This window comes from Leucoraja erinacea, chromosome 1, assembly GCF_028641065.1.
Source record: "Leucoraja erinacea ecotype New England chromosome 1, Leri_hhj_1, whole genome shotgun sequence".
NCBI classification, from domain to species: Eukaryota; Metazoa; Chordata; class Chondrichthyes; order Rajiformes; family Rajidae; genus Leucoraja; species Leucoraja erinaceus.
Window position 1 is genome coordinate 38,185,868 of NC_073377.1, and position 14,871 is coordinate 38,200,738.

Sequence of the window (14,871 nt, forward strand, 5' to 3'; positions counted from 1 at the left end):
TCCAACTGATCCGTATCCCTCTCTATCTTTAAGGATGTTTTCTTATTAATTAAAATGTTTATTTTTAATTTTCACACCATGAAGATAAATAAAGCACCATAGAACCATTGAATATTGTAGTAAATTGGACAATTGAAGATTATTTGCTTATTTAATCAGTGGCAATCACACTTGTCATCGCAATTATTCTAATAGATTGTCAGGGCCCAGAACAAGCAATATTTAACAAGTAATCTCTCAGCAACACATAGAATATTGGATTAGCGGATATAATTTGAAGCAATGTTAAAATTAATTAAAAAATGGAGGGAATATTTAGAAATATTGGGGTTGAGATCAATACCAAATCCATGCTGCTTTCAACAAATTTCAGATAACTTGAACCAAAACTTAGCATTTGTCTTCCAGATAAGGACATGGCAAAAAGTCAATTTCAAATAGAAGAAAATGAGATGTAACAATTCTTATTTGGATGAATCGATGGAAAACCTAATGAGATTAAAAGTTAATGGGATCTATTGACCAGCATCCAAGGGTCTTAAAGGAAGTGGCTGCAGAACAGAACCATTGGCTACATGATCAAAACTCATAGTTGGGAAGATACTGCCTGTTTAGGAAATTGCAAACATGACCTCTTTATTTAAGAAGGGAGAAAGACAAAAAGCAGAAAACAATAGGCCAGTAAATAATTTCAGCAAGATGCTAGTTGAAATTTAGGAAAATATGGCAGAGGGGGAATTACCTTTAGTCAACATGTTTCCCAAAGAAGGGAAAATCATGTTTGATAAATATTCTGGAGTTATTTGAGGAAAGTCAGGTCTATATAAGGGAATATATATATATGTTACACTTGGATTTTCAGAAGGCATTTAGTAAGGTGCCACATAAAAAACATGGTACACTGGATAAGATTTCATCGATGGGTAAACATAGATTGAGGGTAGATTATCATACTGAACAAATTGAGTTTTTTTCAAACTGGAAACATATGGAGTGCTATGGATCAGGTCTTATCCCTCAATTAGTTACTTTCCATATGATTTGGAAAGAGGTAGAGTTCACAGTATCCACGTTTATTGATGAGGTGAAAGTAGATTGGGGGGCATGCTACAATGAGACTATTGAGATTCTGAAACAGAATATAGATAGGTTGAGTGAATGGGCAAAGTCTTTACAAATGGAATTTAATATAGGAAAGCATGAGGTCATACACTTTGGTAGAAGGAATTAAAAGGGAGACTATCTAAATTAGGAGAGACTACAAATGAGTGGAGTACAGAAGGATCTAGGTGTTCTTATGCATGAAACACTAAATGTTAGCAGACAGGTACAGCAAGTAGTTAAGACAAATGGCACATTGGTCTTTATTCATAAAGGGTTGGAGCTTAAGAAGAAAAGTATTGTTACAATTATACAGCATGTTGGTGCGGCTGCACCTGTTGTACTGAGTATCACGACTTTAAACTTTAGAGATACAGCGCAGAAACAGTCCTTTTAGCCAAACAAGTCTATGCCAACCAGCGACCCCCATACACTAACACTATCCTACATACTAGGGACAATGTAGTTTTACCAAATCCTCTGTACGTCTGTACGTCTTTGGAATGTGGGAGGAAACCAGAGCACTCAATGAATACCAACACAGTCACTGGGAGAATGCACAAACTCCATACAGACATCAGTAGTCAGGATGGAAGTCAGGTCTCTGACACTATAAGGCAGCAGCTCAACCGCTACACCATTGTGTTGCCCCTCTGCCATTGGGCCACCACTATTGTTCCACAATTTTAAGAAAGAATATACTCGCATTGGAAGCAGTCCAGAAGAGAGTCAGCAGACTCATTTCTGGGAAGAGCCGATGTCCTATGAGGAGTAGCTAAAACAATTACATCTACATTCTTTGGAACTGAGAGAATTAAGGGTGATCCTATTGAACCACATAAAAGTCACAGGGGCATGATAGGATAGATATTGATATTTTTTCCATGAGTGGAGGATTTCAAACAGGGACATAATTACAAAATAAGAAGGATGTCATTGTAAACTGAGGTGCAAAGGAGTGATTTTTTTACAGGGTGATGAATCTCTGTAATACTCTGTAACAGAGGGTTCTGAAGGTTGAATCATTGAAGGTATTTAAAGAGGAGGTAGATAAGTCTTTGCTAGATCAGCTTATTGAGGGCTGTGGAACTGGCAAGGAAACAGATCCACTGAGATACTCTAGCTTTTTGTGTCTATCTTTGGTTTAAACCAGCATCTGCAGTTCCTTCTTAAACAGAGTTGAGGCTCAGGGCAGATCAGCCACAATCAGATTGAATCATGGGCCTGTCTTGGGGCTAGGTACTGTAGCCTTCTCCTAGTTCTACTGTCTTGCATTCTTAATTTCACCCTAAAACTCTTATCTTCTTGAAACTATCTCAACTTTTAATTCAGAATATTATACACGCAACTTACGTCCCCAAGTATTAACTGAAATGCCAGTCAATCCAATTTTATCTGGTTTATTTGAACAAAATATTTAGCAATATCTTAGATACACAGTATGTACAGCTTATATTGGGAAAATATTATGGTAGGAATTTACCTTTGGTTGAAAGTGTTAAATGGGTGTAAGAAAACCAAACACCAGGTATCATCACATCCTAGTATTTGGTTCCATTACAGTCAATGGGACTAATATGTCATGAAAGAGGTACAATTAACAGTGAAAACTTTTGGACTCATTTAACACGAGTGAACAAGGTCAGATTTTTACCCCTTATATTAAAAAAAATTCTCAAACACATTATATAAATCTTAATATAGAAAGCACAAAAAAATAAGGGTTTATTGAAAAGCTAAGAAGAAAAATGTTCTTAATAAAAATTACTTATTTTGCAGCTTTGTTCAGGTATGAATCATACCCAGGATAATTCTAGGCTACTGATATCTTCTAAGATCTTCCAGAAATTAACATAGCCAAAATTTGTTTATGTAACAAATAAACTACAGCTTGAACAATCACTGTTCTGCAGTATAATAGTGTACAAGCGATTTCACATCGAACATCATGTTAGATATCGGAAATATCCTTCTGTTCACCAAGCAGCCAGTAGGTCCTCAATTTGCCTTTACCCTGTCAAAGACAAAGCAAATGTTACACATGCTGGCTAAAATCATCAATAATCCTTTAAATATTTGCCAATCTTTATAATGATTATGAAAATGATTTTCTAAGGTGCATGATGGATTAAGGCACTAAATCAGACACACATGTTTTAGATTTGATCTTTTGCTTCAATTTGCAGGAATGTTCTCTGGGTGTGATTTCTCTTACTCTTTCACAATATGTAGATATCAGTGGCAATATCAGCAATTATTACTCATTTGTAACTAATCTAATTAATTCATGGACAATTAAAGGTTCGACTCTTTGGAGACTGGATGCCCAAACTTGCTACATTAAGTAAAAATTATATTTTCTCCTGATGAATTTTAGAAAAACAAATGACATTTTACACCAATCCCTGAAATGTTGTGGTTAACAATTCTGAAACTAATTAGTTTCAATCTAATTAGTGAACTGGGACATTTTGTTTTATGGGAAAGATGTAGAAGAGAAATGGAGGACATTTAAAGGGGAAATTTTAAGAGTACAGAATCTTTATGTTCCTGTTCGGTTGAAAGGAAACAGTAAAAATTGGAAAGAGCCCTGGTTTTCAAGGGAAATTGGACATCTTGTTCGGAAAAAGAGGGAGATGTACAATAATTATAGGCAGCATGAAGTAAATGAGGTGCTTGAGGTGTATAAGGAATGTAAAAAGAATCTTAAGAAATAAATTAGAAAAGCTAAAAGAAGATATGAGGTTGCTTTGGCAAGTAAGGTGAAAGTAAATCCAAAGGGTTTCTACAGCTATATTAATAGCAAAAGGATAACGAGGGATAAAATTGGTCCATTGGAGAGACAGAGTGGACAGCTATCTGCAGAGCCAAAAGAGATGGGGGAGATATTGAACAATTGTTTTTCTTCGGTATTCACCAAGGAGAAGGATATTGAATTATGTGAGGCAAGGGACACTAGTAGAGTAGCTATGGATACCATGAGGTTCAAAGTAAAAGAAGTACTGACACTTTTGAAAAATATAAAAAGTGGATAAGTTTCCAGGTCCTGACAGGATATTCCCTAGGACATTGAGGGTAGTTAGTGTAGAAATAGCCAGGGCTATGACAGAAATATTTCAAATGTCATTAGAAACGGGAATAGTTCCCGAGGATTGGCGTATTGCGCATGTTGTTCCATTGTTTAAAAAGGGTTCTAAGAGTAAACCTAGCAATTATAGACCTGTTAGTTTGACTTCAGTGGTGGGCAAATTAATGGAAAAGATACTTAGAGATAATATATATAAGCATCTGGATAAACAGGGTCTGATTAGGAGCAGTCAACATGGATTTGTGCCTGGAAGGTCATGTTTGACTAATCTTCTTGAATTTTTTGAAGAGGTTACTAGGGAAATTGAGGAGGGTAAAGCAGTGGATGTTGTCTATATGGACTTTAGTAAGGCCTTTGACAAGGTTCCTCATGGAAGGTTGGTTAAGGAGGTTCAACTGTTGGGTATAAATGCAGGAATAGCAAGATGGATTCAACAGTGGCTGAATGGGAGAAGCCAGAGGGTAATGGTGGATGGCTGTTTATCGGGTTGGAAGCAGGTGACTAGTGGGGTGCCTCAGGGATCTGTGTTGGGTCCTTTGTTGTTTGTCATGTACATCAATGATCTGGATGAAGGTGTGGTAAATTGGATTAGTAAGTATGCAGATGATACCAAGATAGTGTGGATAATGAAGAGGATTTCCAAAGTCTACAGAGTGATTTAGGCCATTTGGAAAAATGGGCTGAAAGATGGCAGATGGAGTTTAATGCTGATAAATGTGAGGTGCTACACCTTGGCGGGACAAATCAAAATAGGACGTACATGGTAAATGGTAGGGAATTGAAGAATACAGTTGAACAGAGGGATCTGGGAATAACCGTGCATAGTGACTTGAAGGTGGAATCTCTTATAGATAGGGTGGTAAAGAAAGCTTTTGGTATGCTAGCCTTTATAAATCAGAGCATTGAGTATAGAAGCTGGGATGTAATGTTAAAATTGTACAAAGCATTGGTGAGACCAAATCTGGAGTATGGTGTACAATTTTGGTCGCCCTATTATAGGAAGGATGTCAACAAAATACAGAGGAGATTTACTAGAATGTTGCCTGGGTTTCAACAACTAAGTTACAGAGATAGGTTGAATAAGTTAGGTCTTTATTCTCTGGAGCGCAGAAGGTTAAGGGGGGACTTGATAGAGGTCTTTAAAATGATGAGAGGGATAGACAGAGTTGATGTGGACAAGCTTTTCCCTTTGAGAATAGGGAAGATTCAAACAAGAGGACATGACTTCAGAATTAAGGGACAGAAGTTTAGGGGTAACATGAGGGGGAACTTCTTTACTCAGAGAGTGGTAGCGGTGTGGAACGAGCTTCCAGTGGAAGTGGTGGAGGCAGGTTCGTTGGTATAATTTAAAAATAAATTGGATAGGCATATGGATGAGAAGGGAATGGAGGGTTATGGTATGAGTGCAGGCAGGTGGGACTAAGGGAAAAAAAAGTTGTTCGGCACGAACTTGTAGGGCCGAGATGGCCTGTTTCCGTGCTGTAATTGTTATATGGTTATATGGTTATAATTAACTGTGCCCCCCCCCCCCCTTAATCTGCATCTGCCTATTATTTGCCATGGATTGTACTGTTTCTAATAATCTTCCTCTCCCCCACTACAATCAGCCTGACGAAGGGTCTCAACCGGAAATGTAAGCTTTCCATTTTCTCCAGAGACGCTTTCTGAACTGCTGCATTACTCCAGAACGTTGTGTCCTTCACTGGGATGCATTTATCTGCAGATTTATATTGATGCCAGAGTGAAGGGTGAAAATGGAAAGTACTGGACTCCAAGAAAGGATTGGGATTAAATAGTTGCTCTTGCAGAGAACTGGCACCCACTTGATCAGCCAAATGGCATTCTTCCATGAATCTGATTCCAGCTACTGTACATCTAATGCTGTTGAATACCCACATTGTTGAAATTATATGGCACTGTTTTGGGATGGCAAAGGGGCAAATGTTTTGTTCCTTTAAATTAATGAGCTGTAGCTATAACTGGAATGTAAAATGGTTCAATGAGAACACTTGTGAGATTTCCTTATTTTGTTTCATTATAGTAATGCTTATTTTGGGCTACTATTTTTGGCATTTTGCCTTTGGTGCCTTATTTGAAAACATTTGACTATCACGAATAGGGAAATGTCTGAACCTGAACTATTCCACATTTATATAATGTATTTCAAAAAGGATAAACAGGAAAAAACATAATTGGCTGCATCAATTTTGAGTTTGGTGTTTATATGAAAAGGCAAAATGGAAAATGGGAACAGAATCAATTCTTTATTACACCAGTGAACTGAAGGATCCCTTAGGATCTTAGAGGTTCATATCACAAACACGCACATGATGCCCTTCAAGCAAAATGGCTAAATAGTCAATTTCTCGGGAGTGGAATTAATTATTTTTTAAAATCTGGCAATTATATGATTTTTTTGTTTAGTTGAGTTTTCCTAATGATTTGAATGTAAACATGATTGCTTCAGTTTGGCTGAATTTCCTATGCAGTCAACTAAATTGATCACTCAACAAGCATTGCTCAATTGGACTGCAGCCCATGTGCCAAAATAGTACTGACATTAATAGATTTTAAATTTGTGCTATTACAATTTGAAGGAACATGTTTTTTTCACTCCTTCAGAATCCCAGCTCCTATAATTTTGACTTTCCTCAGACATAATCCAGCCCACAATTTTCATGTCGCTGGTAGTGCTTCAGTCATTGCCACAGAAGACGCTGAATTAAATTGTGATTCACGTTCAATTTGCTTTCCTTTTGTCAGTTCTTTAAGAGTGAACCATTTATGTGCAAATTCGAGTTGAAGCAACTCTACCCTGTGTAGAGTTGTGAGTGAATTTAATTTCTTTACAAAGGAAAATTTAGAACTGGCAAGATCATAGAACTTTAAAATGTGAGAGGCATTGAAGACTAAATTTGAACAAACTATTTAGTGAAACTGAGCACAGAATTTAAAATAAGATATACAGTCTTGAAATTTGAAAAGCGAATGGAATAAAACTGAAGTAGCTATGATGAGCAGATTCTGTGACAAAAAAGGTGTATGTACCTTTACAAAAACTAAGCTGGAGATGGTCCCCCATGAATTCTCTGTTTAAGAGATGATTGACCGAACTATGAAGGTCATATCAGCTTCGGTTGACTAATTCGATTTCAGAATGGTGTTAGAGTTGATACAGTTGGTCTCAAGAGGACCAGACAAGGGGAAATGGACCAGTATTTTGATTTCTGAACATTATTAATCTATTATCGAGCATAATTCAACATTATTGACCTGCATCAGAATTGTATGAGTGGGTCTCTAAAGGGAGAAAGTCTAGATGATTGGCATATTTTTCCAAAGGACATGCTGCAGCACTGTATGTAAACTTGTATAACTATCACAGTTCAATAAAAAATATTATTAGCTATTATTTCATTTCCATGCCTTGGTGCCTAAACAAATATTGTACCCTCGGTTAAAATAATGGTCAGAACCATTCTTATTTTTTTTTCTTAGAGCAATGACTGACTCATTGTCAAGTAGTTCTTGCACAATTACATGCTTAAATATATGTATATGCATATATATTTGTATTAGAGTATTTGAGAGCAATCTAACTAGGTGTTATTTGGGTATCATTCGCCTGATCTGAATTGGCAAACTTACCAAATTCAAGAGTTCTCCCGAGTTTCCGCTGATTCGAACTCGGAGAATTACGGTAATAGCCGCTCGTAGGTACTCGGGGCGCTCGTGGACATCTTTCAACATTTTGAAAAAACTTCACGAGCTTACCGCATTTTACGAGTACCTGCCGTTAGCGTTACGAGCTGCTAAGAGACGTCCCGAGCTCCGACGTACCCGCTACGTACATTCTACGTTCTTACCACGAGTTTGATTTTTTTTTTAAACTCGGGAGAGCTCTTGGGTAAACTCGTATAGTGGGACAGGCCCTTTACTGTCTTTGTCACAAACACAACTGGAAAAATCTTGGGAGCAAATTGTAGTTTAACTGGCTATTGTGTAGTCAACGGAGTGACCAAATGTAGAAATCACCTGATCACCACAAGCCAGAGGAGTGAAGCATTGACATGATTCATCCTATTTCTGTCATTTTTGCCAAGCTGCCAATGAACACACATGCTGGAAGGCAACTGGCCAATTGGAAATGCAGTTGGACGTTTACCAGTTCTTCTACATGCAAAGAGGAGGTGGTGAAGGCTTAATTGAGCAATCAGCATCAGCAGAAACAATTTGTTTGAGGGGGCCAGGAGGAGGATTTTGCCATAAAAATATTAGCATCACTGTTTTCATATGCAATATTACAATGCCTGGCAATGGCTACTTTGAGAATAACTGGTTTGGCTGCACTATGAGCAATAACATTATTAATGACTAGTACATGCTTAAGAAAGGTTTAGAGAGATATGGACCAAACGTGGGCTGGTGGAACTAGTGTAGATGGGACACCTTGGTCGGCATGGAAAAGCTGGGCCAAAAGGTCTGTTCCTAAGCTGAATGACGTTATGACTATAATTAAGGGTTTCTAATATTGAACTTTGCAAAATTTATCACAATGTGTATCCCTGACAAGCAAATATAAGTGCAAGTTAAGCAAGATTCAAGAGCATTAGTCAACAGACTTTCCACCAAATCTATTTCAACAGAATGTTGATTGTCTATTTTCCAGCACACTCCAAACTTAGTGAAATAGAAAAAAAAAACGGAATGATAATTAGGGTGTTTGCTGTGAAAACCCATCTTGGTTTCTATTTTAATCACCTTTTAGCCTGAAGATGACAACTGGTGCGAGATTACAGGTCTACGCATGAGAATAGGATTTCAGTTGATCATAAAAATGGCCTTGCATGCAAATATGCAAGGCCACAGAGTGAGAATTAGGTAGCTACTCTCCATCATTTGTTTACTGGAACAGTGAGAAAATAATCAGACAACTGTTTAAATTAGTTTTGCGTTTATTTTGGAATGTTGAGATTACTGTTGAATGCCTAGATTCTTCATTGAAGAAGCATACCAGAGAGTTTGATTGAATTGTTTGAAAGATACAGTATCTACCAACTTTGCCCACCAAATCCTTGACGAACATCGATCCTATATCACACTAGTTATGTGTTATCCCACTTTTGCATCCACTTCCTATATACTAGATGCAATTTACAGAACCAACTAACCTATAAACATATAAACCCATACATCTTTGGGATGTGAGAGGAAACCCGAGGGCCTGAAAGAAACCCACGCCATCTCAGGGAGAACATGCAAACTCCACAAAAAATAACACCCTTGGTCAAAATTTAATCTAGGTACCTGGTGCTGCAATGTAACGACTCTACCATTTTGCCATTGCACTGCCCTGGAACAAATGCAACTTCTTATTATGATATTGATCTCTGATGCTTGGATAACAAATCAAAGGATCTGGTAATTTATGGATAACATAAGCAAAATTTTCATTCATTATATAAATTGAATAGAAATGATGGGCACGCAATTTATTCCAATGATTTACTGCCCATGTGGGAAAGGGAAAACTCCCACCAATGTAACTTAAAAGAATACGGAGGGATTTTTCTTCCATTATTAAAATCTTTTCTATTATTTTTTGTGAAAGCTCTCGTTACCCATTTTTTTGTTTACAGGGCAAACATTAATTTTAATGCTAAAATGGAAATATTTATTAATGGTGTTTCAAAAATATTTAATAACCTGTGGGACATTCTGAAAGGGTAATGGAAATCACAATATAAAGTAATGATATTGTTCTCCCTTTAATTAAGAAGGAAATATTTGAGGATTGCACCTCTTCTTAATTTTGACCAGGTCTATATTCATCACCACCATCATTCCACCGACAATCTCGAAAGGTATTGTCAGCTTCCATCTTTCATGGTTTAAAACATGATTTAAATTCCATCCATATCATCCATGGCTGTGATTATGAGAGTTGTGCTAAACATAAATTGCATATAAATTTACCTTCATTTCAACTTCCCCGCGTAGCTCAAGTTTAAAACTTCCAAACTCATCCAAAACGCTTTTGGTCATTGAGGATACGTGGATTTTTAATGCTAACAAATGAAAAAAGGTAAAATGTCAACATTGGAATGAGGTTAGAAAATCACTAAAACTAGTTTTCTTGATTTCGACTTTTGGGTATGAGGTTTTACTGCCAAATCCTTAATATAATTTTCATTTGAGGAATTGTTTAGCTGAAGGGTTCAGCTTAGCTTGGACGATTATTTAGTCTCAGAGGATTCTTGCAGCTGGTTTAGTTAACTATTGAATTTCAAGGGTATATTACCTCAAAGTTAAATTCTGGGATAATCGATCTGTGGTTTGTAAATTTGTCTAATGCCTATTGTCGATATAGCTATTAACACATTTCAACACATTTTTGCTACCATTTAGATATTGAACCTGATTTTTAACATAGAATATAGAACATTATAGCACAGTAATAGGGCCTCAGGCCCACATGTCTATGTTGAAAATGATGCCAAGACCAACTTTTACTGACCTGTACATGATCTATATCCCTTCATTTCATGTATATCTATATGCCTAACCAAAAGGCTATTAAATACCACTATTGCATCTGTCAACCAATCCTGGCAGCAGGTTGCAGACACTTGCCACCCTCTGTGGAAAAAACTTGCCCCAGAACTCAGCTTTAAACTTTGCCTCTCGCACCTATCATTGCAAAGAAAACAATCCAAGTCTTTCCAACCTCTTCCTGTAACTAGTAACCCCTATAACTAATAACCCCTATTCTAGCCTTGTTTGATGCACACACACACACACATATATATATTAAAAAATACATTAGACCAAGTGGGACCCGTTTGATCCCGTCCCCTCAACGCGCTATTGCTGGGCGGGGTGGAGGAGAGGGGGGGAGAGAGGAGGGGGGGGGGGGAGAAAGGAGGGGGGGAGAGAGGAGGGGGGGAGAGAGGAGGGGGGGAGAGAGAGGGGGGGGGAGGAGGGGGGAGGAGGGGGAAGAGAGAGGAGGGGGAAGAGAGGAGGGGGGGAGAGAGGAGGGGGAAGGGAGGAGGGGGGGGAGGGAGAGAGAGGAAGGGGGAGAGGGGAGGGGAGGGGGGAGAGAGGGGGGGGGAAGGGGGGAGAGGGGGGGGAGAGGATGAGGGGGAGAGAGAGGAGGGGGGAGAATGAGGGGGGGGAGAGAAGGGGGGGGAGGAGGAGGGGGAGGAGGGGGGAGGAGAGGAGGGGGGGGGGAGAGGAGGGGGGGAGGAGGAGGGGGGAGGGGGAGAGAGGGGGGGGGAGGGGGGGAGAGGAGGAGGGAGGGAGGGAGGGGAGAGGGGGGCGAGGAGGAGGGAGGGGGGGGGAAGGGGGGGGGGAGAGGGGGGGGAGGGAGGGGGGAGAGGAGGGGGGGAGGGGGGGGGGGAGTAGGGGGGAGGAAGAGGGGGGGGGGAGAGGAGGGGGGGGGTGAGAGGAGGGGGGGGAGAGGGAGCGGGGGAGGGGGAGTGGGCCGGGGGAGTGGGAGAGAGGCCGAAGCAGAGAGAGATGGCACGCGGCATCACACAGGGGAGGGCTGGTTCCTGAATGCAATACTCCCTCACTACAGCTCCAGGATCTGCTCCAGCCCAGGTCCAATCTGCAGCAGCAACCTCCCCACCATGCGTGACCCGAGGACCCCAATCTGGCGACCAAAAGACTACATGTTCGGCGACTTCATCTTGTCTTTTGAATAACGGGGGAGGGAGGGGGAACATCATTCGCAGCACGAGGATGACGGCAGCAAGCAGACCCATTGTGATGTCATCAGTGAAAGACAGCCATTTTTTTCATTTATTTTAACCGATTTTTGAACATTTTCACTAATAACTAGAAATAAAGCATGACATTTTCAGATAAGGTGCTTTAGGCTCCAGCGGGAAAAGTCTCAACCGGAATATGTAAAAGGTTTTGTTTTTTTAGCGCATTGTTTTTTCAAGAACACAATGCAACACACACACACACACACACACAGAAACAAACACACACACACACACACACACACACAAAAACACACAAATAAATACACCTTCAAGATCAGACTTTTAATAGTTACTAGGCCAAGTAGGACCCGTTGGGTCCCGTCCCCTCAATGCGCGGTTGTGGGGGGGAGGGGGGGGGGGGGGGGGTGGCAGCCTGCGGCGTCACACACACACACTAACCGGGTATAAGAATAATATAACAAACAACAGTGGTTCATAGAGAGGGGGAGAGAGGGGCGAGAGAGGGGGAGAGAGGGGGAAGAGAGGGGGGGGGGAGGGGGGGGGGAAAAGAGGAGCGAGAGACGGGGGGGAGAGACGGGGGAGAGAGGGGGACAGGAGAGAGGGGGACGGGGGAGAGGAGGGGGGGGAGAGGGGAGTGGTAAAGATGGGGAGGGGGGAGGGGGGACGGGGGAAGAGGGGTGGGGGAGAGGGAGAGGAGGAGGAGATGGGGAAGGGGGAAGGGGGGAAGGAGGGCAGAGAGAGAAGGAGCCGAAACAGAGAGTGGGGCAGAGACAGTGAGAGAGGGGTAGAGACAGAGGTAGAGGGGGAGCAGAGAGAGAGAGGGCGGCAGAGAGAGAGAGAGAGGGGACAGACAGAGAGAGAGGGGCAGACAGAGAGATGGGCTGAAAGGGGTAAAAACAGAGAGGAGCAGTGACAGAGAGAGGGGCAGAGAGGGGGGGGGAGGGGAGGTGGGATCGAGGGGAGAGCAGAAGGAGGGAGGAGAGAGGGGGGATAGGGGGAGGGAGAGAAGAGGGGAGAGGCAGTGCAAGAGAGGCGAGGGGAGCGAGAGGAGGGAGAGAGGAGAGGGAGAGAGAGGGAAGGAGGGGGGGAGAGGGGGAGAGAGAGAGACAGGGAGGAAGAGAGAGAGGGGGGAGAGAGGGGAGAGAGGGGGGAGAAAGAGGGAGAGAGAGATAGGGGGGGGGGGAGAGAGAGGGGGAAGAGAGAGGGGAAGATGGAGCGGGGAGAGATAGCGACAGATGGAAGGGGGAGAGAGAGTGTGGGTGAGAGAGAGGGGGGGCGAAAGAGAGGGGAAGAGGGGCGAAGAGAGAGAGGAGAGAGAGAGGGGGGGAGAGGGGGGGGGGGGGGGGGGAGGGGGGGGAGGGGGGGGGGGAGGGGGAGGGGAGGGGAGGAGGAGGGGGAGAGAGGGGGGGGAGAGAGGGGGGAGAGGAGAGGGAGAGGGGGAGAGAGGGGGGGAGAGAGGGGGGAGAGAGGGGGGGAGAGGGGGGGGAGGAGGGGGGAGAGAGGGGGGAGAGAGGGGGGAGAGGAGGGGAGAGGCGGAGGAGAGAAATAAAGCATGATTTTTTTCAGATAAGGCAATTTCAGACTCCATGGGAAACATCTGTACCGGAATATGTAAAAATGTTACCGTATGTGCGTCGTTTTTTCGAGAAGATGTGATTATACACAAACAAACAAACAAACAAACACACACACAAACAAACACACACACGAACAAACACATCCATATCCAAGGTCAGATCTTTGATAGTTAATAGATGTGTATATATATATATATATATATATATATATATATATATATACTCTTAACATATATAATACAATATGAAATATATAAATATAAAATAATATATAAAATATTTTTAATTTTGAGCCCATTATCTATGATAGCACCCAGATCATTCCCATCCGTACCATTCTCGACACATTATTATCTGATCCTCATTGAATATATTCAGTTTGCCAGCACCATTAATATCCCATTTCATTATTTTACTGATGAATGGGTTTGGATAGAAATTGGCTGGTTTACATTGGATTTATTTTATTTTCTGTTGTTGGATGTGCCTGGACATGGAAATTAATCTCTATTCAACGTGCCAAACCATGGTTGTATTCAGCTTCAATGCCAAATGTTATGTAATTAGCAAAGAGTACACACAGAAATAAATGCCCTGAGATCCATGAACAACTAATTAATTAACATTTTAAAGGCTAATTGCTGATGGTTTATGTCAAGCACATTCTCTGGACCAGTAGTGTTTAAGAGACAGAGACAGAGAGAGGGGCAGATGGGGGAGAGAAGGAGGGGGGGGGGGGGGACAGAGTTTGGGAGAGAGGGGGGGGGGAGAGAGGGGGGAAGAGTGGGGGGGAAGAGAGGGGGGGGGAGAGAGGGAGGGAGACAGGGGGTGTAGAGAGGGGGGTGGAGAGGGGGGTGGACAGAGGGGATGGAGAGCGGGGTGGAGAGGGGTAAGTGGGAAGGGGGAAGGGGAGGAAGGCAGAGAGAGAGGGGGGCAGAGACAGAGAGAGTGGGGCAGAGAGAGAGAGAGAGGGGCAGTCAGGGAGAGAGGGGGGAGTGAGGGGGGGGGAGTGAGAGGGGGAGAGGAGAGAGGGGAGGGGAGAGAGGGGGGAGGAGAGAGGGGGAGAGGGGGGGAGAGAGAAGGGGGAGAGAGGGCGAGAGGGTCAAGTCAAGTCACTTTTATTTATATAGCACATTTTAAAAAAACAACTCTCATTGGCCAAAGTGCTTTGCATTGGTATAAGAATAATGTAACAAACAACAGTGGTTCATAGAGGGGGGGAGAGAGGGGTGAGAGAGGGGGAGAGAGGGAGGGGAGAGAGGAGGGAGTGGGGGGAGAGAGAGGAGGAGGAGGAGAGAGAGGAGGGAGAAGGGAGAAGGGAGAGAGGGGGGGAGAGAGGGGGGAGAGAGGGGGGAGAGGAGGAGAGAGGAGG

The 14,871-nt window shown here is 42.2% G+C and overlaps 1 protein-coding gene across 2 annotated transcripts in view; it reads right to left on the reverse strand.

Annotated features, from left to right (window-relative positions):
• Nucleotides 1–1,167: 1,167 nt before the first annotated feature.
• Nucleotides 1,168–14,871, reverse strand: part of npr2 (natriuretic peptide receptor 2) — a 162,058-nt gene continuing 148,354 nt past the window's right edge. For both annotated transcript variants that reach the window (XM_055633193.1, XM_055633183.1), the window contains 2 exons: nucleotides 10,166–10,257; nucleotides 1,168–3,115 (listed from right to left, as the gene is read on the reverse strand). In XM_055633193.1, coding sequence (XP_055489168.1) covers nucleotides 3,053–3,115; nucleotides 10,166–10,257 — 155 coding nt within the window. In that variant the 3' untranslated portion in view covers nucleotides 1,168–3,052. The remainder of the gene's footprint in view (nucleotides 3,116–10,165; nucleotides 10,258–14,871) is intronic.